This window comes from Prinia subflava, chromosome 2 (genome assembly GCF_021018805.1).
Source record: "Prinia subflava isolate CZ2003 ecotype Zambia chromosome 2, Cam_Psub_1.2, whole genome shotgun sequence".
Taxonomy (NCBI): domain Eukaryota; kingdom Metazoa; phylum Chordata; class Aves; order Passeriformes; family Cisticolidae; genus Prinia; species Prinia subflava.
In genome coordinates, this window is record NC_086248.1 from 44730076 (window position 1) to 44750752 (window position 20677).

A 20677-nucleotide genomic window follows, 5' to 3' on the forward strand; every position below is an offset into this window, starting at 1 on the left:
CTCAGGGCAGGTGCTCCTCAGGACCACCACCATTCTTGGATGCATCTGCCTCATGCCACAGCTGCTCCAGGCTTTGCCCCACATGGTCAAGTACTAAGACAGGGACCTTGCTGGTCCCAGAGGGTTTTAAGCTAGGAGAAACATCCCTGCAAGTAGCAAAGCAAACCACTCAGCAGTCACAGCTCATTTAGGTTTACACTCATGGGTGGAGGTGGCAGATGGGGATCCAGGCTGTCTGTGCTACAGCTAATAATATGTACCTTAGGTTTGTGCTAACGTAACATGCTGGCCAAAAAATTCTCAGCTGGGCCACCTCAACACTGCGGTTCTCACCCAAACCTCCTCTACACTCACTGGTAAATCCTGCAAGGAAGCTCACTGCCTCCCTCTGGAAGGGTCCCACAGGGGCCTGCAGCTCCCTATCCTACACAGCACAGCACCAAAAGAAGACAGTCCTTTCCTCAGCTCTGTTAAATCCTGAGCCCAAGGCGAGCCCACCTGCCTCCATGCGCGTGCTTTGGTAGCCCTCGGCGCTGTCGGCCGCGGCGCCGCCCTGCGGGAAGGGCTGGTTGCTGAAGAGGTTGGCGCACTGGAGGCTGCGGCACAGCTTCTTCAGGAAGCGCAGGACGTACCCGATGCTGTTCACTACCAGCAGGCTCTGCAGATGCTGCTTCCCCTCAAAGGAAGCTGAAACTGGAAAGCAGAACAGGAGCAATTCAGCACTCGTGGATGCATGGCAGAAGGGAGAATGAGAGCAGGGGAAATCATTTTACTCGAGTATTTGCATGTCTTAAAATATTTTGTAAAATTACCCTACCTGAGGCACATAACAAACTGGAGGAGCTTAAGAAGCTGAGTTTGTGCGACCCAGATCACCTTCCCCCTGGAGAGCTGAAAGATGCTGACTGGCATGGCCAGCAGTGCAAGGTTTTCTAATATATGCATCCATCTGAAAATTGTATCGTGTGATTAGAATGAGGCAATTATGATACCCTGGTGTAAGGAAGGGGAAAGGAAGCGATCTGCAGTGATCACCAACAGTGATGGGCTGTTAGGCGGACTTCAGCAGTACCCAAGGTTTTAAAAGATAATGGGGAGATAAGAATTAAAGGCATGGTTGGTAACGAATGGAAGATACCAGGATTGTACTGAAGAGAGAGGTAACAGCTTCTTCGTTGATCTTTATTTACTGAGCTAACTGCATCTATAGGCAAGGAAATATTGGCAGCTGTGGTCTATCCAGAATTCAGTAAAGTATGAGAAATCTTTCATTAAATTGGAAATGATTGCATTTGAGAGGTGGGTCAAGAAATGACAACAGGGTCTGCTGATAGGAGACCCCAAGTCCCAGAGAGAAACCAGCAGCAGTCTGTGCTGGCACAAAAAGATTTTGTGGATGCTGTAAGCTGGAAGACATCATCAATGGAGAAGAGGCCTGGGAGATTGCACAGAAAGGATTGGCTTATTTTGACTTCTGTGATACTAAAAATGAGTGAAAAAAAACCCCTGGAAAATAAACAGAAACCCATAACTCTGAAGAGGCTCAAAACAACCTGATGGGAGAAGAAATGATAATATCAGCTTACCAGATGCCCATAAAACAGCAAGGTGACACAGTCATGAAAAACTCAGATATACTTCCAGAAGGTGTGGAACAAAATATTTCCAGGAGAGAAAATGGAGTGTTAAAGCCACTATACAAAGTTCTGGAGAAACCTGAGATTAATTGATGGGTATCATTCTGGTCATACAGGCTGAAGAAGGGTGAATTCACACTTGCAGAAGTGCACAGGCAGACTGCATTGATGTTTGGGGAACAGAAATTTTCCCTGTGGCACTGCAGCCACCACCATGCTGCTGTATGAGACTGTGGCAAGACACCTGCACTCATTTCACTGGTCTAGTGATCTTCCTCACCTGAAAGGAACTGTGTATTTCAGCCTAGCAGGGTAAGAGTGGCTCTCCTAGAAATGCATCTAAGGGTAAGAACAGAGCAATTAAAATTCCTGCTTAAACCTGTCAAGTGACATATTTAGCCAGAAAATGAAACGGGCATAAGGTCTCAGCCATGGGAGGGTTAGAGGGGTCAAAACAGATCCGCCAGGATCAGCTGAAGCAAGACATTCAATTTCAGCAGGTTTGCAGGGAGGACAACATTATATGGCTGCCTGAACTCTTCCACCTGGAAGGTTCTTTCCCAATCCTACAGTCTCCCATCACTACTAACAAGAAAAAAATCACCACATTAGACTTATAATTTTGGGGATAGCTTGAGAGATTTCCTGAGCTGCTGTGAGGGATCATGCTCCACAGCTGGTTGAGCATCTGTGAGCCAAGCCATGGGAAGATTGGAAAGCCCCTGACAAAACTCATCTGTGCTGCTGGGAGTGAGCTGCAATTGCAGAGCCACGCCATGAGTAGGAGGCCATTCACCCCTCTTTGATGATGAGAAGAAGCATGAAATTGGGAGAAATGTTGACCAGGTGCTTTTAGTTCAGGTGAAGCTGAAGCTGAGCCAGCTCAGAGGAACTGAGACCAAGAAGTTTGGCAGGCTTGGTGCATAATATAACTCTCCTGATGGTAATGAAAATCATATATGCAGCACAGAACTATGCAAAAATGAAGATTTGCACTGAACTGCTTCAGTTTTGTGTTTCTGTGAACAAGTCTGGATCATTCTCAGAGTATTTCTGATGTCCCTTAGGGACGGCACACCTGTGATTACAGAGAACTTGAGGATAGGGAAGAAGCACGATTTATATGCTGCACAGAGGGCCAGAGCTTGGGCTCTCACACAGGAAGGTCCCAGTGGCACAGCTGAGCACCTGCAGTTCCTGTGAAACTGATTGGACTTGCAATGCTTGGCCTTGTCTTCGTGCCTGACTCATCTGCAGCAGCTCATTGGAGAGTGCTGTTCCCATATTCCCATTGTTGTTTCATTCCCACTGCACTCCCCATATGCCAAAAGGATGTTGTGACACAAAACTCTTGCTGGGATAGAAGAAAAGTTCACATTCATGCTGAGAACAGGCCAGGGGATTCACCGTGGGACATGGGAGGTTCATCAGGACACAGCCAGAAGTGCCTCTGTGGGAAGATGAAGAGCTGCTGGGAAGTTTCCTTTGGTCTTTGATTGTCTCTGATATATTTGGGTAGACTAGGTGCAGTCTTGCTCCATGGGGAATTGCTGTGGGACTTTTGCAATTCCTGCATCGGAGAGCAGGTTTGACTCATGAGCTGCAGGCAAGGGACACACAAACAGGCAAACTCCATAAAATTGTCCTTTCAAGAAACACAGAATTGTAGAATTATTGAAAGATTTTGGCTGGAAGGGACCTTTACAGGTCACTTAGTCCAACCCTCCTGCAATGACCAGGGACATCTTCAGCTAGCTCAGATTGCTCCAAGGCCATCCAACATGACTTTGAATATATCTGAGTTTGGGGCATCCACCACCTCTGTTCCAGAGTTCTGTCACCCTCATCACATGAGGCATGCCTGTGTACTTGTGGTGGCAAAGTGTGTCATGAAGTGGGCTGGCAGAGCTGCCCATCCTTGAACAGCTGCATGAAAACAGCTCCCAGCCCTGGCCTCAGCACTGCTTCAAAGAGTGGTAAGAGGCAGACTCTGGAGTGCATGTTTCTCACCTGAGTCACCACTGCAATACCCCTTACCAATAATCCTTCATCTGACACCAAGGTAATTCCTGCATCAGGTCATTTTACAAAGGCATAAGTGCCATTCAGTGGTTGCCATCCCACAGATGAGAACAGGACATCCAGGGCAGTCGGGACTGGGGAACGTGTTAAGACTTCACGCGCTTCCCTGCTGGCCACAAAGCCCTCACAGAGATGCTTTACCTGACACCATCTCTCCTCCATAGCCCTGCCTGATGAGGGAGAAGACCACCTTTTGCTGGAGTGCACAGTCGATGCAGGCTTGCACTGCTTGCCGCAGGGCCGCCGCCGGCCGCTCCGGGCCAAAGTGCTCCGGCAGCTGCTGCACCTTTTTTCTGTCAAGGTACGGCCCCAGGTTCGCTTGTTTGTTGACATAAATGCAGACTGTAGACATAAAATCCCAACAAGGTTATTACAAAACAGCCCAGAAAGCATCCTAGGAAATGCTAGCATTCTACATTTCTATTCATTTCCCAAGTTTTTCCTTCACTGGTGAATTGTTGCCATTTGTGAAGGCAGAGCCAGACTTCCTTGTGCTAATAACCCATTGCCAGAGCAAGCAAGCTGAGTTTAGGTCTAGCTCAGTGCCACAGCCTAGGATAAGCTACACACATCTAAAAAACTCCTATGTGTGCCTGGGATCTGCTCTCTTGAGTCTACTTTGTCCATGCAACTTGTGACCAGAAAAATGTACTCGGAGTTCGGAACAGTGACTGCCAGCAGTGACTTCCCAGCAAGAAGGGCATGCCAGCCTGAGGTGTGTTTTCAGATTGTTTAATGTTTCCTCTATTTTTAGATGGTTCATTGAGAGCCGCTGTGGGAAGCACTGCTCTGAGATGACTTTTGGAAAGGCTTTGGATGCTTGCTTGCTCTAATGCAGCTGTAATTTCTGGAGGGTTATGCTGCACAGTGCCATGGAGGAGAATCTGGTCTTTGGGAGCTTCCTCGCCCTCCATGTTCAAACTCTACAAACTGCATCAAGTTGAGGGAAGATGTACGTGGTGTGCAGTGCAACATTTTGGGACTCCAACAACTTGACTGTGGACACAGGGGTCTGTGAGGGAGTCTGCCCCAGCCTCTCCACAGCCAAGCCCTGCATGCCTCCTCTCATAAGCTGCAAGGGCAGTTTTTCTACGTGCCATCAAGCCTGCCAGTGATAGCCAAAAGAATGAGTGTTCTCCTCACTACCATGAACTTATTTTAAGCTTGGCTGAGGCTAACTGCATCTCGGAAGAAGCAGGGAGAGAGCTGTGGTAACTAAGGGCGACTAAGACACAGCCTAAAGTCAGGCTAAAGTGAGACATATTATAATAGCTGGCTGAGTGTGCTTGAGCTGTCATCTCTCAAACAATATAACATTATCTTCTGACAGAAATCAGATATGTGACAAAAAAAACCCATCAAGCAGAGTGGAGGACATGATGACAGCTGTGTAAAGTTGGATATAATTTACAGTTTGCATCACCATAATGAAAATGTAGTGCAACTGTCACAGTGCACTCTGCTCCCCCATCTCGCAGGGGCCAGCAGAAGGGGCTCAAGCAGTACATCCTGGGTGAACAGGAGGATAATAGCAATCATACTTATCATGATACCACTTCACACCTTCTAAGTGCCAAACAAACAGAAGGATAGTGCACTGAGAATACAACAGCATGCAGGAATTGCAGGGGGATGTCAGAGTGCAGCTTTCTCAGAGTGCCACACCTTGACAAATCTGCAGAGTGTGGTTTCTGCGTGACAATCCACTGGTTTTGTTGGGGTTCAGCTGTGGGAGGGACTCTGCAGCTTACAGGTCCCTACAGTCCTTGTGAAGCAGAGAGGGAGGTAAAAGTTGGCCTGAGCTTCCCTTCATCTCCTGCCAGCCCTGCTCTGCCAGGAACTTGCACACACTGCTGGGATGATGCTGGGAGGTGCCAGTGGCATGAGGACGGGCAGACAGAGGTGTGAGGCTCTGCATCTACTGAGCCTGAAATGACCCATGGAGCCCCTGCCTTTGCAGCTACCCTGGTGATCTGGCAGGGCTGGTGGACTGTGCCTCCCTGTCCCACTCCAAAAGCAGCCCTGGGCGCACCTCTCAGGGCACTTCCACCCTCCCAGCTGGTGTTTGCCAAGTGCTTTGCAAACTTTGCGTGTGAAGGGATAAACGAGAATAAAATATATTATTGTCATTGTCACTAGGTTTAGTATCATTGTGCCATGAGAGCAGATGGAAAACTTCTCCTCTGTGCATCCCAGTTAAGAAATAATGGGATTTATGTGTTGTGTTTAGATTCTAATGTTATCTAATCCTTCATCTCTGATGAAATCTCAGGGTAAATCAGCTGTCTTATTGATTTTCTTCTCATTTACATCAGTTTAAAAGCCTTGACCTATGTTATTTCTGGTAATATAAGCAAAAAAAGTGTAAGGCTGTGTTTTCTGACTATGTTTGGAAATGACCATGCCTGCTGCTGTGATAAGGCATTGGGGTTTTTGTGCTGGTAGCCCTGCCTACAGTCAGACCATAGCTCCTCCGTTCCTCTCCCCACAGCTGTAACAGGTGCTTCATGTTCACACAGGGATTTAGGTTGGTCATTGCAACATATTAGATGGGGTGAAAATGTTAGGTATAAAATGGAGCATTCATGGGTTTTTGATGTTCACATTTCAAGAGGAATGGAACTGACATCTCCACTAAACTCAACACACGGCAGTCAAAATACAATCTTGCAGGATAACTCTGCTCTTTGTCACTGGTCCCTAGACTAATCTGCAAACATCCCATTTCCATGAGCTCCCCCTGCTCTGGAAAGCCCAGCATCTGGCTGTGACATCTGGCTGTCAGCCCATGGCTCCTGCTCACCCCTTGGTCAAGGAGCACTTGAGGCTGAGTACCTGTGAGAGCCTGTGGGGTGTCCGAGTTGGGTACTGTAGCTGCATCCTGGGGGATTGAGCTAATATCCGGCTCCGGCGTGCTTCTCGGCGGAGAGATTGCTAGAGGAGTCATCAGGACACGAGATTTCAGCTGCAAAAGATAATGAAAGTATACACAAGATATTCCAATTTTATTCTATGTATGTCACGCCCCATGAACTCCCACTCATTAGCAATCTGCTATTGCATCACTTTCTCCAGGCCAGAAGATCCATCCTGCTCCCAGGAGGATACTGGAGCCTGAAGCCTGACTGATTTGCAGCAGACAGCAACGCCTTAAGCTACAGGATGCAAATATTATGCCACCCACCGGGTAGTTATTTACACCTGAGCAAATTGAGCCTAACACTCCAACAAATCAGTGCAATGGCATTTTACGACCCATTTCATGTGGGTGTAAACAATGCTCCACAACTCAGAAACGTGGGGTCTTTAACTGCATCATAATTTAGGGCCAAATTCTGCTCTTGGTTGCAGGGGTGTAAATCAGGTATAAATCCAGCTGCACCAAGAGGCTACTCCAGGCTGACACCCATGTAAATAAGCTCACACTGTGGTCCAGATTGTGTTATTACCAGCTAGTAAATACAAACTGCTGCACCATTGCACCCAGTGATCTTTGTGACCTGCAGCCCAGCTTGGGGAAGAGAAACATGATGTGAATTTATGATGCAATATCACTATGCCTTTATGCTGCCAGTACCTGGCAACATCTCACCTGTCAAAGGATGATCAGGTCCTCATATTTAAAAAGGACTGATGTGATGGATGTGACCTGAAGGTACCACTCTGCCTTTTGCCAAGAAGGAAAGTAGGGACAAAGCAGAGAAAGCAGCTTGCCGGTTTATATATTTATATGTCCTACACCAAAGTGTTTTTCTGACAGGTATTTCTTCCTTTTGTTGTTTTTCAGTGGACAATGTACAAAGTATATTTTAAGCCAAAAGGAAGTCAGACCACTGTCTACAAACCAAACCTTGAGCAATCCCTGGTGAAGAGTAGAAGTTGTTTTGGATGAAGATTTTTGTTGTCCTTTACTGTGAATTACAAATGTCTAAAATAATGGTCACTGTTTCAGTATAATGGTAAAACCAAAAAGCTGGGGAAAGGAGAGGGAAGTACATAGGACTTAGGGACATCCTAGTGAGTTTTTACCACTACCTCCCCTGGGGCAGGCTAAATCCTTTTATTTTAAGTCTGAAAGGGGGAAAAATATTCAATAAGTACATCTGAGACAAGCTATGGATTTGACCTCCTGTTGTATGGCAGTTGTAGAGTATGAGGAATCCTGAGCTGATCCCTGGCTAGTGCCATTTCTCACTTGCCTGTGTTGTCCTGTTTCTGTAGAGTTATCTTGCCTTCAGATTGGGATCAAGAATTACCACCAACAAAGTGCTGTCAGTTTGTTTTCACAGAATCACCGACTATGCTGAGTTGGAAAGGACCCACAAGGAGCATCAAGGCCCTGCATGGAACCATCCCCCAACAGTCACACCCTGTGCTTGAGAGCATTGTCCAATCATTCCCTAACATTGCCAGGACCACTACTACACCATGTCCCTAAACACCTACACATCTTTTGAACAATTCCAGGGACAGTGATCCCACCACTTCCCTTGTTCCAACACTTGATCACCCTTTTAGTGAAGAAATTCTTCCAAACATGCCATCTAAACTTCCCCTAGCACAACTTGAGGCCATTTCCCTTTTCCTTTTTGCTGGTTGTCTGGGAGAAGAGATCATCCCCACCTGGCTACAGCCTCCTGTCAGGTGGTTGTAGGGAACAGTAAGGTCTCCCCTGAGCCTCCTTTTCTACAGGCTAAACAACCCCAGATCCCTCAGGCACTCCTCACAAGAGTGATGCTCCAGACCTTTCACTGGCTTTGTTGTCCTTCTCCAGACAGATTCTAGCAAATCATGTATGCTCTCATACTTACATTTCTCTATATAGATACTATTTTTTGAGACAGTACACTTGACCAATTCTGCTTCACTTGTGTGTTGGCTCCTTAATATCCTCGCTGGCTCACATTCTTGTGGTCTCAAACAGAGGCACAAAAATCCCTTCTTCAGCCCCTGAGCCTCGTGTGTGCTGCCCCACCAACACTGTGCATGGCCTCACCAGCACCATCAGACCTTTTTCTCCTAGATCTTGGAGGCCCAGGTGAGCTTACGTTCAAGAGCAAATAAACAGAGGGCAAGGCCTGTGTAAACTCTGTCATGTGGAAGCCCCTTCTTGGAAGTTTCCTGTTGTAGTGAACAATTTACTGCGAAATTAATTGCAACAAAATGTGCTCTACAGCCTGTGGTACAGATAAATGTCATTTTATTCGGGCTAGTAGAGAAATGGCCTTTGTTAGATCAAAATAAAACTATGCCTGATTAGTGCAAGAGACAGTACACTAAGCAAACAACAGCTTAGCTTCCTCCTGGCCACTGAAACCCTGAGTAGTCCCTGAATATAACGAAGTGTAAATCTCCGAGTATTCCATTTAAAGATGTCTGTTCTTGGACTCAGTCTTCTCCATGGAAAAGCCAACCCAACTGGCCAGCTGACTGACTGAGAGCTTGCCAGTAGAAAGCGCATATGTGTGATAGTCAAAAAAAACAGTGAAGAAGACAGAAACAGAAAGAGAAAAGGAGACAGAGAAGATCTGTCAGAGCATGTTGGGAAATCCTTGTGGTAAGGAATCAGCTTTTGACTATCAAATGTTGTAAGTTTTAATATGCGCAGCATAAAATGTAAAAGTGGTTGCTTTAAAACAAGATTTACATACAACTCCCCACTCTTTTGGACTTTCTACCATGGGAATGAGATCAGAGAAAGCTCATCAGGGATTTGGGGTAGGAAATGAGTGTGTCTACGTTATCAAAGTCACCATGCATTAGATGCAGAGTAAATGGGCTTCTGTGCCATTGATGCTGGCTACAACTTTCTTTGAGTATGCAGTGCCTGGGGATGGGGATAACTCTGCTGACGTTTTTCTTACAATCTGCACACCTCTCCAGAGAAGCCAGGATTCATCTAACTGGTATTTATGTCATTCCCCACCAAAAAAATGAAAGAGGATGAAGAACATTTGCCAGGCAACTTTTTTTTATTTCCGAAGATCTCTGCCAGCTTGTATAATAAAATACATGTGAAAGAAACACAATGAACCACAATACAATCTTTCTCTGCAGTTTTCTTAAACCACTCAGATGCAGGTTCTCATTTTTATGGTTCCCTATTCCTGTGTACCGGTTGTCCCTTGTCCCGAAAAAACAATTGCTAGAAAAGGCTGGGATTCACCCCATCCCCATGGGCCCCTGTCCTTCCAGACAGGAGGGCAGAGGCACCTTCTGAAAATGAGAGCTTTTGCTGCTGGAGACAGAACCTTCTCCAGCCCCTGCAAATGTGCAGTAAGGTGAGTGTCTGAGCCAGCCTGGTCCTGCCATGTGATGGCTGGGCAGAAGGTTGTCTTTAAGCCTACACCAGGGAAGCACAGAGCTTCTGATTACATGTTTTGGGGTCTGTGGCTCTGTGCATTTGGCTGGGAGTGAGGAGACTCAGCATAACACAAGCCCAGTCTCTGAGGGTGAGAGGGGAGGTCAGCTGGCAAAGGGAAACACAGCCCAAGGTCTTTCTCACCTTCTGGTGTCACACAATAACTTTCTTCTGCACAGCAAATGATGCAAGCAAGTCTGCACACAACCTCCTACATCCCATCAGTGCTTCACAGTGAATGAGGCAGGTAACCTTGACAGGAGTGTATGCAACCCTGAAACCCAAGGCTGTATCATAGGACAGGTGAGGAAACAGGAAACTTTAGGTTGTCTGTGCAATCTCATCCCCAATGTGTCCAAATCCTGACTGCTTATTTGTCATCACTAGTATTGACTTCTAGGGCAGCAGGGGAGCCTACGCCCCGTAATGGGAACTGTCACTCCACACGGGTGACTCTTGCTGCCCATCCCACCTGGCAGGAGCTTGCAAGGTCTGAGTCGAGGCCACCTCCCTGGGTGGGAGCTGCTTTGGTTACACAGAGGGACAAGCTGCCCTCGAGCTGCTCGAAGGGGGCCACGGCACTGTTGCCCTGTGGGAGGGACGTGACGGTCCGTGCCGCAGCGCTGCTCCACGCGCGCATCCCTGCGATGTCCTCTGGCACGGCGAATCCCTGCAGGGTGCTAAACCCTTCCCTTGTACAGGCCTCCTAGGCAGCTCTTCAGGGCTGCTCTCACTCACAGCCAGAGAAATAAAACCCATCCATCTACTAACCTCCCCCCCCCCCGCTGCCAGAATAGGCTTTTTCCCAGAGATTCAGACAATCAGAAAGGATATTGTATTTTGGGGAAATGTAACATTTTATGGCAAATAGCTCCACATAAGGTACAAAACGGTTTTTGGAAAAACAGCTGATGAAATTTTATAGCCAAAGCTGTGAAAAAATAAACAGGATAGCAAGGAAAAGACCTTTCTTGGTGATGAAGTGTGATGAAATGCCATTTCAGGAAGACAGAGGTATTTGCTTTAATATCAGTGAAAACAGGCAATGGGTCACCTGCCTGTAAAGAGCATGTGATTGAAAATGTCTGTTATTCACATCTCAGTCAAAATAAATTTAAATCTAGGTTGTAAATTCCTAGTTTCTTAAAAATTCAGGAGTATTTTTCCATCTGTTCTGTAATAATTCAGCTCTCTGGTTGCTATAAAGAATTTGGTCGTCTGCCATTTGGGCAGGGAGTCATTTTTTACAATGCATTTAAGTCTCGTGGTATCTGCAAGTCATACAATTACTGAGCTAATTAAATCAAGCTAAAGTTCCCCATCAAAAAATGCAATTTCTGACTGGCTCTGGGGAAGTGCTTTGAATGGAAAGGGGCTCACCTCAGCTGGGCGCACAGCGCACAAAGGGGCAGCACAGACAACATTGCTTCGGTGTACGAATCCTACAGCGCAAATCGACAGCACCAGGCCAGAGGCCACGGGTGCTGCAGCTCGGGAGTGTCAGCTCCATCCACCTGAGCCACTGGCTGTAAAAGGATGCCTTGTTATATGCCACACTCACCAAAAAGGGACCCCATCTCAGATCTTATTTGTCTGCCAAAGGAAGGACACTGTTGCCTCCTTGCTGAGTGCCTGGGGACAAAGAGGAGGAGTGTGTGGTACTCAGCCAAGGATCCAAGGATAAAGTGTCCCTTTGGAAGAGGAGGGGGACACAGCCATCAAATGCTCGGCCAGATGGGTCCAAAGCACAATGTTACTGCAGCATTTCCTGGAATTTATATTCCAGTTCTCCCATTTATATATATGTTGGTGAAAGACTTTTTTCCAGGTGGATGGGAGCATTTGGTATAGAACAGAATATATTCCCCAACTTTTTTTTTTTTTTTGTCAAATTACAAGTCAAATGTAAATGCATGAGCAAGAAATGGGGATCAGCAAAACAATCAGGGACAGAAGGGATGGGGTCTGAAAAACCCTGCATACAAGGTCATTGTGGTATTTGGCAAATCACTCAATCCCAAACCTCAAAGACCCAGTTTCAGCAGATCTCCAAAGTATTATTGTCCAGATTGGATGGTTTTGATCTGAAGAGTCTACAAATCACCCAGCTTTACTGATAACAACTAAATTACTCGAAATTAAAAAATATAATAAATAATGAACTTGAAATAAGAAACACCTCAAGTAAAACAATTCTGATGCTTCCACCCTGGAGTTTTATCCTGATATGGACATGAAAAAAATAAAATGTATTTCTGAATTTTACAAAACACTTGAATATTTGCCCCATTCTTAGCTTGGAGCTCTAGTTTGAACTACTGCTAACCAGAGGTTAGGGGATGGGAGGAAGAAGGTCTGGCAGGAGGTGAAAAGGGGGAAAAAGTAAGGATGAGGGTAGCCTTCTCCAGATTAAGCTCAAATCCTAGGATCAGAGAAATCAAACAATTGGTCCCTGCGTCCAGAGCTCGGCCAGCAGTACCATGCATGGGACATTGTTGCCTCCTATGAACCAGGAGAGACCCATGGAAGAGCCAGGCAACACCTGGGCAAGACCTCCTGCAGGGAAGGCTGGGTCAGCCCTGGGCATACCCTGATAGTTTCATTCACTTTTCTGTCTTGACACCACTGACTCAAGCAGCTCTGATTTTTGAGCAGTCAGCAATTTGCCCTCCTTGTGGCACAGTCTGCATGTCTGTACCAGTGCCCCCTCAAAACATGGAACAGGCATGGCAAACATGTAGTGTCCTGAGCTGGCTGGGGACAGAGACAGAGGGATTAACAGAGCAATCTGCTGAATGCCAGACCCCTTACTAAGCTGTAGCCCTGTTTCACTCCCCATAACAAATTCTCCTTCTCTCAGCATCACAGTGTGAGGCATCACAGTGTCACTGCTCCTGCTGGTGCTGAGCCCACTGCCAGTGGTGTGGTGGGAGAAACCCAGCCCAGAAGCAGCATCAGAAGGGCTTAAGGCACTAAGGATTCCTGTCTTTCTTTAGTTCTGCCTTTGCCCCAGGGTTGCATGGAGGGCTGGGCAGTGAGCAGACAAATAAAGTGAAATCCAATTATTTTTATCAAATGCCCCTCTTTTCTTGTTTCCTTGGAAAGCAGCTCCTCCCCACCTTTATTTTCACTTCCCTGTATTCCTTTCCTTCTCTGTTCAGTTTGTTCAATTTCTAATCATTGTTAGTGAGAGAGAAGAAAGTGACAAATAAGAAACACTTCTCTGAAGGTGTGCAACCATCCCTCACAACATTGCAGAAAACACTTTCAAACACATGAAATAAAAATAATTTTAACCTTTGGGAAAATATGCACTGTGTGTTTCTTGGAGTGTCCTGTGCAAGACCAGGAGTTGGACTCAATGATCCTGATGGGTCCCCTTCAACTCAGAATACTCTATGAGAATGTGATTTTTTTCACCAACTCAGGTAGAAGAGAAACCATCTTCTCTTTTTTTTTCCTTTGCATTGCTCTGCCCCAGACTTGCCCAACTTTTCCTCTGCCCCTGCATTTCAGCTGAAATTCTAGAAGAAAAGGTATGAAGACCAACAGGAGGCAGACAAGGAACGTGCAAGTCATGCATCTACCTTGTGGCCGGGTTTTCTGCCTCTCTTCTTTGGGATCTTCACTACTGGCAGAGCCCCGGCTGGCACTGGGAAGAGGTTGTGAACAGCCGCTTTGATGGGCGCGGGCTGCAGCGGGGGCCGCCCTCGCTTCTTCCCTGCCGTCCTGGGGGACTGCATCTCCCCAGCAGCCAGGCTGGGGTCCAGGCACGGTGGGTGGCTCATCTGCCCTAGGGAGAGGAAAAAAGAAGAAGCAAACTAGCTCTTTATTTAATTTTCATTTTAGTCCTTTTTAATCCAAAAGCAGATTGTTCAATGCTATCATTTTCCCTGCTACCATGGGTCATAAAGCAGCAAGAAAAACAACTGAATGGGAGTGTTTCACCCTGGGTGGGATTCACTTGACCACAGCTGGTCCAGCTTCTCCAAAGCTGGCCACAACCCTGATCTTTCACATTTCTCTCTCCTGACCATGAGTACTGTAGAGGGAGTTGCTCAGGTGGTGAAGCTTCTATTGCAGATATCCAACCCCACAACAACCACCTTGACCCTGCTTCCTGCAGATAAGTGTGATAAAGGCTTGATCTTGCAGCCATCAGGCAGTGCCTGCTTTCAGATGGGGTTTGGAGTAGATCATCTCCTAAAGTCCCTGCCAACCTGATTTTTTTCACAAATTCTGTGGTTCTGCACATCCTGCCTTGCCTCCAGTATCAAAATGGACTTCCAGAGCTCCTCCTCATCTGCAGCACCACTGAGAGAGACGGCTGGGCTGGCTGCACATGAGGCTGCCAGCACAAGGTAGACATGTTAGAGGGTAATTGCCAAACATTTCCTCTCTGCAATTTTGTAACATCTGTTACCACGCATGTTAGGAGAGGGCTTTTGGATGTACTCCATTAACACAGTTACTTCACCAGAATTCCATGCAGCTGCTGAAGTTGAGCAGGGGTAATGGAGTGGAATCTGGTCCATTTTCCTCTGCCCAGTTTTTAATAAAGAAAACAAATATACAACCATATACACCATACCAAGGGAATATGCAGCATCCTTCACAGCTTCTAGTAAGGGTCACCTACGGACAAAGGTTAATTAAAAAAACTCCCAGCTTTAGAAATATGTTTTCAAATGTTGTTTTGTCCAGGCATTTGATTTCCTCTATATGGGCAGAATAGTAGTCCCAATCCTGCCTGCATACAGTGCTAGACACAAAGGTCTAAGCAATTCTCATACTTTTATAATAAGCCTTGCAATGGCTAATGTTGTCAAAATTGTGCTCCCTCAGGCCAGTGATAATAGAAGACTCCCCGTTTCCTGGGCTTTTTTCACAGAGCAGGCTCATAGCTCTCTCAGCTTCAGAGAAAAACTAAAGCTGTGGTCCAAGACCATCCTCTACATAAGGAAAATAAAGGTTTGTTTATTACTACAAACAACTACATTTTTTTTTTCAAAATCTGTAAACTATAAAACCTACAAATTTCTCAGATCACTTCAAATTTCAGTTTCAGAACTCAGTGTGATCAGAGCTGATGTTGCTGGGACCGAATCTGGGGATTGCTCACTCACCTGGTGGGAAGGGTACCACTTGAAAGGGGTCCTCTGGTGACAAGTATCTGCAGCTGGGGGCTTCTTTCAAAGGCAAGTATGTCATGCCTACTTAAAACTCTGTAAGTGTGACTAACCAAAAAGAAACCCACTTCTATAATATTATCCAGTCTGTAGTTTACACAGTCTCTTCTATAATAAAAAGTTAGAGGGCTCCCAGCCCTACCCTCCAGTAAATGCATTTATTTGCAATATGTTAAAATCTGTGTGTTTTCAGTTATATTAGGGGTATCTGCTCTGTTCAGACAGATCCACTATATACAATGGGACTTATAGATAGATTATAACATTTCCAGTCTTCAGCCTCACCAACGTAAAACTCTCATGCACATACTGAATGTCAAATACCAGAGAAGAGCAAATTTGCAGTGCCTGATTTACCATATTGTCCAGAGCCACTGTGGTTGCACTCATGCTCCAGGCATGCTCAGGTGGCTTGGGAACCCCAGGAAAGCTTGCCACAGGGCTCTGATTTTACCAAAGAAAAGTCTCATGTGAATGTAGACAGTGTCCTTTCAGGGTTAAAACCATCAGGCTTACCACAGCAGGAGTTAAATGGAAAGGCTGAGTTTACCCTGAACATCACTGCTTTCCTTCTGTCCTCAGCAGTGCTCACTTTCCTCCCTGTAGTGCTTTCTGACTGACACTCTCAGTGCCTCTTCCACCTCCCAAAACAAAATATTCCCAGGATCTTCCATTACAGGCTGTCTGTAGGCAGGGAGTTGATCGTGGAAATGAAATGCAACAATTACACTGGACTTGGCACCAAAACACACTGAAAGCCCAGTGCTGCAGGCTCTGCATTTTAATCTGCATTAAACAAAACCTGGCAAGATAAACCTTTGCAGAGGAGCTTGGCAGAGGCTGAGGAGGACAAATCTAGCCCAGGTTTGCTCCCTGCTTGAGGAGGGGAGTGGTTCCTGCAGAAGGGGCCACTGGTGGCCATGGGGCTGTGAGAGAGAGACTGGGCACTTGCACAGAACACCACACTGCATTGTCTGTGTCATACTCTCCTCTGATGGTAAAAGAAACTCTGAGTTATCAACCCCCAAAACAAGAGGTACGGACCCAGAGCACTTCTTTGTCTGAAATGTTGCTTTCTTTTGCAACTGATGAAGTATTAAATACATAGTGGTCAGGAAACACTACATTTAAACAATCACAGCTTTTGTGCTGTTTCTGTGCTCCCAATACTTGTGACACTGTGCTTTGGCAAAACCTCTTAGAGCTCCTCACCACACGTGCTGACACACAGACCCAGATGAACTGTGCACAAAAGGATCTCAGTGTGACATACTTGATTTGTTACAGCTAAGACATTGTCAACTTCAGCATACAAGCTGTTGTAATTACATTTTATTACAAGCCCAACCGTGACTTGATTCTCCTTTCTTGTGTGCTAAGGGAAATGGGAGTGCTTTTGGTGGCATTTATTGTCACTCTGCTGCAGATCCTGTGAGGAAAAGGTGCTCCCCAGCAGCAGGGAAGGACAGCAGGCACACAAAAACTGCTTCTGCCTGACAGTGAGGGGTCACAGCAGAACCCTTCCTGACAGCCAGGAGGAAGCTCTTGGGCAGGCTGGAAAAACACACAGTTCAATTGCAGGTTGGCCAGAGAGGTCAGAGGGACACAGGGGCTTGTCTGACTGCCCCCCAAAAAAGTCAGGGTGGTACCTTGGAATTACTTTTCTGGGGCAGCTCTGACTGCTGCCACAGCCTGGGCTTGACCCACAGCTCAGTGCTGGAAGGCTTGGTGGGTTCAAGGCAAGTTATGAGAGTCTGATGGAATTTAAGGGCAAATTCAAGGAAGCAAATTACAGGCTATTAACAAAGGCATGGCCCCAGCTCAGGAAATCACTGTGGCACAAATAGCTCAGGAGAATGCTCTAGGAGGGAAATCAGTATATGTTTGCCCTGTCCTTGTACTTTTCCAAAGACACTAGCTTTGGATGGCCAAGGATGGTGCAGCTTCAGCCTGACCTGGGTCTATCGCTTTTGTATTCTTAGTTTAAAAATAACAGCAGGAAACTACATTTATGGCTTCTCATCCCTTAATGCAGGGCTAGGCACAGGGTAACCTCTCCTGACTTGTCTCTCAAACACTGTCATTTGGAAACACAATTTCTAACCCTGACTTCCACATTGGCCCATCAGATCCCAGAGAGGAGGCAGCAGGGAAACACCTCTCCCCACCCTGACAGCTGGGCAAGCATTGCAGGAAGGGAGAAGTCCCTCTGGCAGCAGAGGTTCAACCGTGACTTCAGAGGATCCTGAGGAGCACCCTGTGCGCAGCAGTGTGCCTCATGGGATGCCAGGGTTGGGGAGAAAACATTCCGTAGGCCAGCGCTGGTGAGCTGTAGGAGGTTTCTAACAGCCCATGCTTTGCACCATCCACGCCTTGCACCTTGTGTTGGAGTGTATGCTGTACCTTTAGGAGCACAGAGTACTGTGCTGGGAGCTGCAGCTGAGAGCAGAGGAACCTACAGTGCATTTCCTCCCAAGCTGAGCGTTCTTGATGGACTGCAAAGATCCATTCTTAATAAAAGTAAATGTCTGCAATAAATGCAGCTTTTAACCTGCACTCCAGTAACTGCAAGGACTGGAGGTAAAAATACCACATTAAATTTTATACTGGTAATTCCACGGGATGATCATTTAAACTCGATTTATACCAGATATCATGCAAACCTGTGCCTGGACAGGCACAGGGATGACACACAGGGATGCAACAAGCAATTCCTGCTGTAAGCCAAGGGAACGTGCAGGGGTGCAGTCAAGTAGAAAATGTGCCCGTTCCCCAGCAGCTAAAGAAGATTGCCCTTCCCTTCCCTACACCCATTGCTCCCAGCTGCAGAAAGACTCTGACCTGTCAGCATTTGCAGCCCTGCCTCCAATTCTTGACTCCTGCAGAGCTTTGTGTCTCACTGATCTACATCCCTAGTGTGGAAAGGAATGTGGAAAATAGGTAAATGTCTTGTGATCTTGTCTGTATTATCTTCAGATGTTGTTCAGGAAAGGATGTTTGTTTGGGAATATCACATGGTTAAACAAGAGGGAGGGGATACCTTTCAGTCAGTAACATGACTATTTTCCCCTCTTTCTCTGTGCACAGCAGGGCAGTCCTTTGACCGTGACCGCTCAGAGATGATGGTCTGAGGAGCAGGCGAGCAAAAAGAAAAGCATTGTCAGATCTGGAAGCCAAGCTTTAAACCTGCCTGCTCCTCCTGGGGAGCATTCAGGGACCTGAGACGTTACACATCTCTTCATTGTGAATACCAAAGCAGCACCACAGAGTACATGAAAGGTAAGAGTTTAGTGAAGCAGACAGTAGGAATTTTTTGCTAATAAAAGCATTGAGCCAATATTCTCTGCATGTCTCTATGTGATTGCCTAATGACCTCTCATGGTGAACACCCATTCCACCATTGCTCAAAGAAAGGTCAGGATAATTTTTATCTGTGGCACAAAGTTCTTTTACAGTGATTTGCAAACCTCTTCTCTTTTCCTGCCTATTGCTTTGGGGATTGAAATGAGAAGCTGCTTCTCTGAGGGACTCTTTTGCCCATTTTGACCCCAGGAAGAATATTTCTATATAGAGCTCTTGAGACTGTCTAGCCAACAGGATGTAAGTAGACAGGCCTACTTTCCAAAATCAATCATTCAAGAAAAAACCCACCACAAATAGCTGTGGGAACAAAAAATGGGATTCATCCCACCTAATTTCAAACCCCAGTTTATCTTCACCTCATTATAGATGCCTCTGGTCATTTTAATGTGCTCTCCTGTGTCACATCTGCCGAAATATCTCAATACTTCAGGTCATCTAAGGTGGCACTAGATGACTATTTGTTGGGGGTTAGATTTGGTTTTTTTTTTTCCTCTTCTCACAGAATTTTTTCCCATAAGTTTCCAAAAGCCTTGATGACTACTTAGTCAGAACAAAAAGAGTGCTTGAGGGATATAGCAGCACGAGGCTACACCTATTGTTTTTGAGTCCCTGGGAGTGTCCCTCAGAGGGGAGAGATGATGAGCTTTGGGAAAGGCAAAAAAGATCTGGGGGAGGGGGAGGCACTCTTGCTCTCAGCGCCGAGGAGGACGGTCAGGCTGCCCTCTGCCTCGTCCTGGGAAATCTATCGTCATCTGCTGTGTACCCGGGAATCCTGAGCTCGCTTTCTCCAGCCTCCCCCCACCGCCGCTGCTTCTTCGGACCTTTGAGGCTCTCCTGCTACTCTGTAGCCCTGCACTGCCCAGCCCTGCCGGGACACCCCTGCTGTTCCAGCTGCCAGCACAGAGCTCCTCATCTCATCCACGAGTCTGGGACTTTTCCTTCCTTCCAGTTCAGCCTCTCGGAGTCCTGCAGGGGCACCGAGATCAAACTGCTCTGGGCTTTTTGTAAAGGAAAGCCCTCAAAGTTCTTAATTCTGTTTATTATTGATGCTGTAGTTGTTGTTTGTTTGTCGTTTTGTCATATATACTAGTAAAAATCTGTTATTCCTACCCCCATACCTCTGCCTGAAAGCTCCTTTAATTTTCCTTTTAATTAGAATAATTTAGAGGGAGGGGATTTGAATTCTCCATCTCTAGGGAGGTCCTGCCCCTTCCTAGCAGATATCTGTCTTTCAAACCAAGACACTATTTTAGACAACCAGACTTAGGTGTAGGGAGTAATTCAGTAACAGATTAAGATACCTAAATACCTAGATTCAAACACTTAGACACAGGTATCTCTATGGGTGCTGGATATCTGAGGTCCTGTGGTGTCAAGAGAGATGTGGCCAGTATGGTTGAAGGTGTGGAGATGTGTCCAGATATAAATGGTTAAAAGTGTCCAGATAGAAATATAGTTTGTGGTGGCTTCAGTGGCTCTAGGGTTCACTGATCAGGTCCAGTTTGTCCCTTCCTTGTAGACATCTGCATTTATGTGTCTTAAACGAAAATTTGTCTCATTTCTGAAAGTTTGGTTTGAATTGTCTGTTTTATACACAACACTGGGGTGAAGTTTACCATGTCCTATGTGTAGCTGCTTCTTCTGATTATAAAATGAGTTGGGAAAAAGAAACTCGTGTAGATATCTGCAATGCCCTTGTGAATCCCACACTTGGCTGCTCATGCCTGTTTGCATTGGCCAGTTCTGTGTTGTCCTGTGTTCCTGGTTAATAGTACATTACATTGCAGAGGAAAGACTTGCCTTTTTGAAAGTGAAAACTCAAGCTTTCTGAGTAAGAAAGATGAGATTCCTGGGCTTGTTTCAGCCTCCTTGTCAGGTTCCAAGTTAGGAACTTACTATCCTTTCAGTGTCTCACTTCTCCCAAATGTCCCACAGTATCCCCTCCAGGAGCCAGAAGACAACCAGACACGCAAAGCAAATTTCCTGGGATAAGGCCAGCTGATGGCAGGATACAGGCTCCCCACATTCCCATCACCCATACCCAA

The 20677-nt window shown here is 46.3% G+C and overlaps 1 protein-coding gene across 1 annotated transcript in view; it reads right to left on the reverse strand.

Moving 5' to 3' along the window:
- Positions 1-13868, reverse strand: part of SCML4 (Scm polycomb group protein like 4) — a 42086-nt gene extending 28218 nt beyond the window's left edge. Inside the window, exons 1-4 of the mRNA XM_063391847.1 lie at positions 13668-13868; positions 6555-6684; positions 3861-4061; positions 499-693 (exon numbers count right to left, since the gene is read on the reverse strand). Coding sequence (XP_063247917.1) covers positions 499-693; positions 3861-4061; positions 6555-6684; positions 13668-13868 — 727 coding nt within the window. The remainder of the gene's footprint in view (positions 1-498; positions 694-3860; positions 4062-6554; positions 6685-13667) is intronic.
- Positions 13869-20677: the final 6809 nt, after the last annotated feature.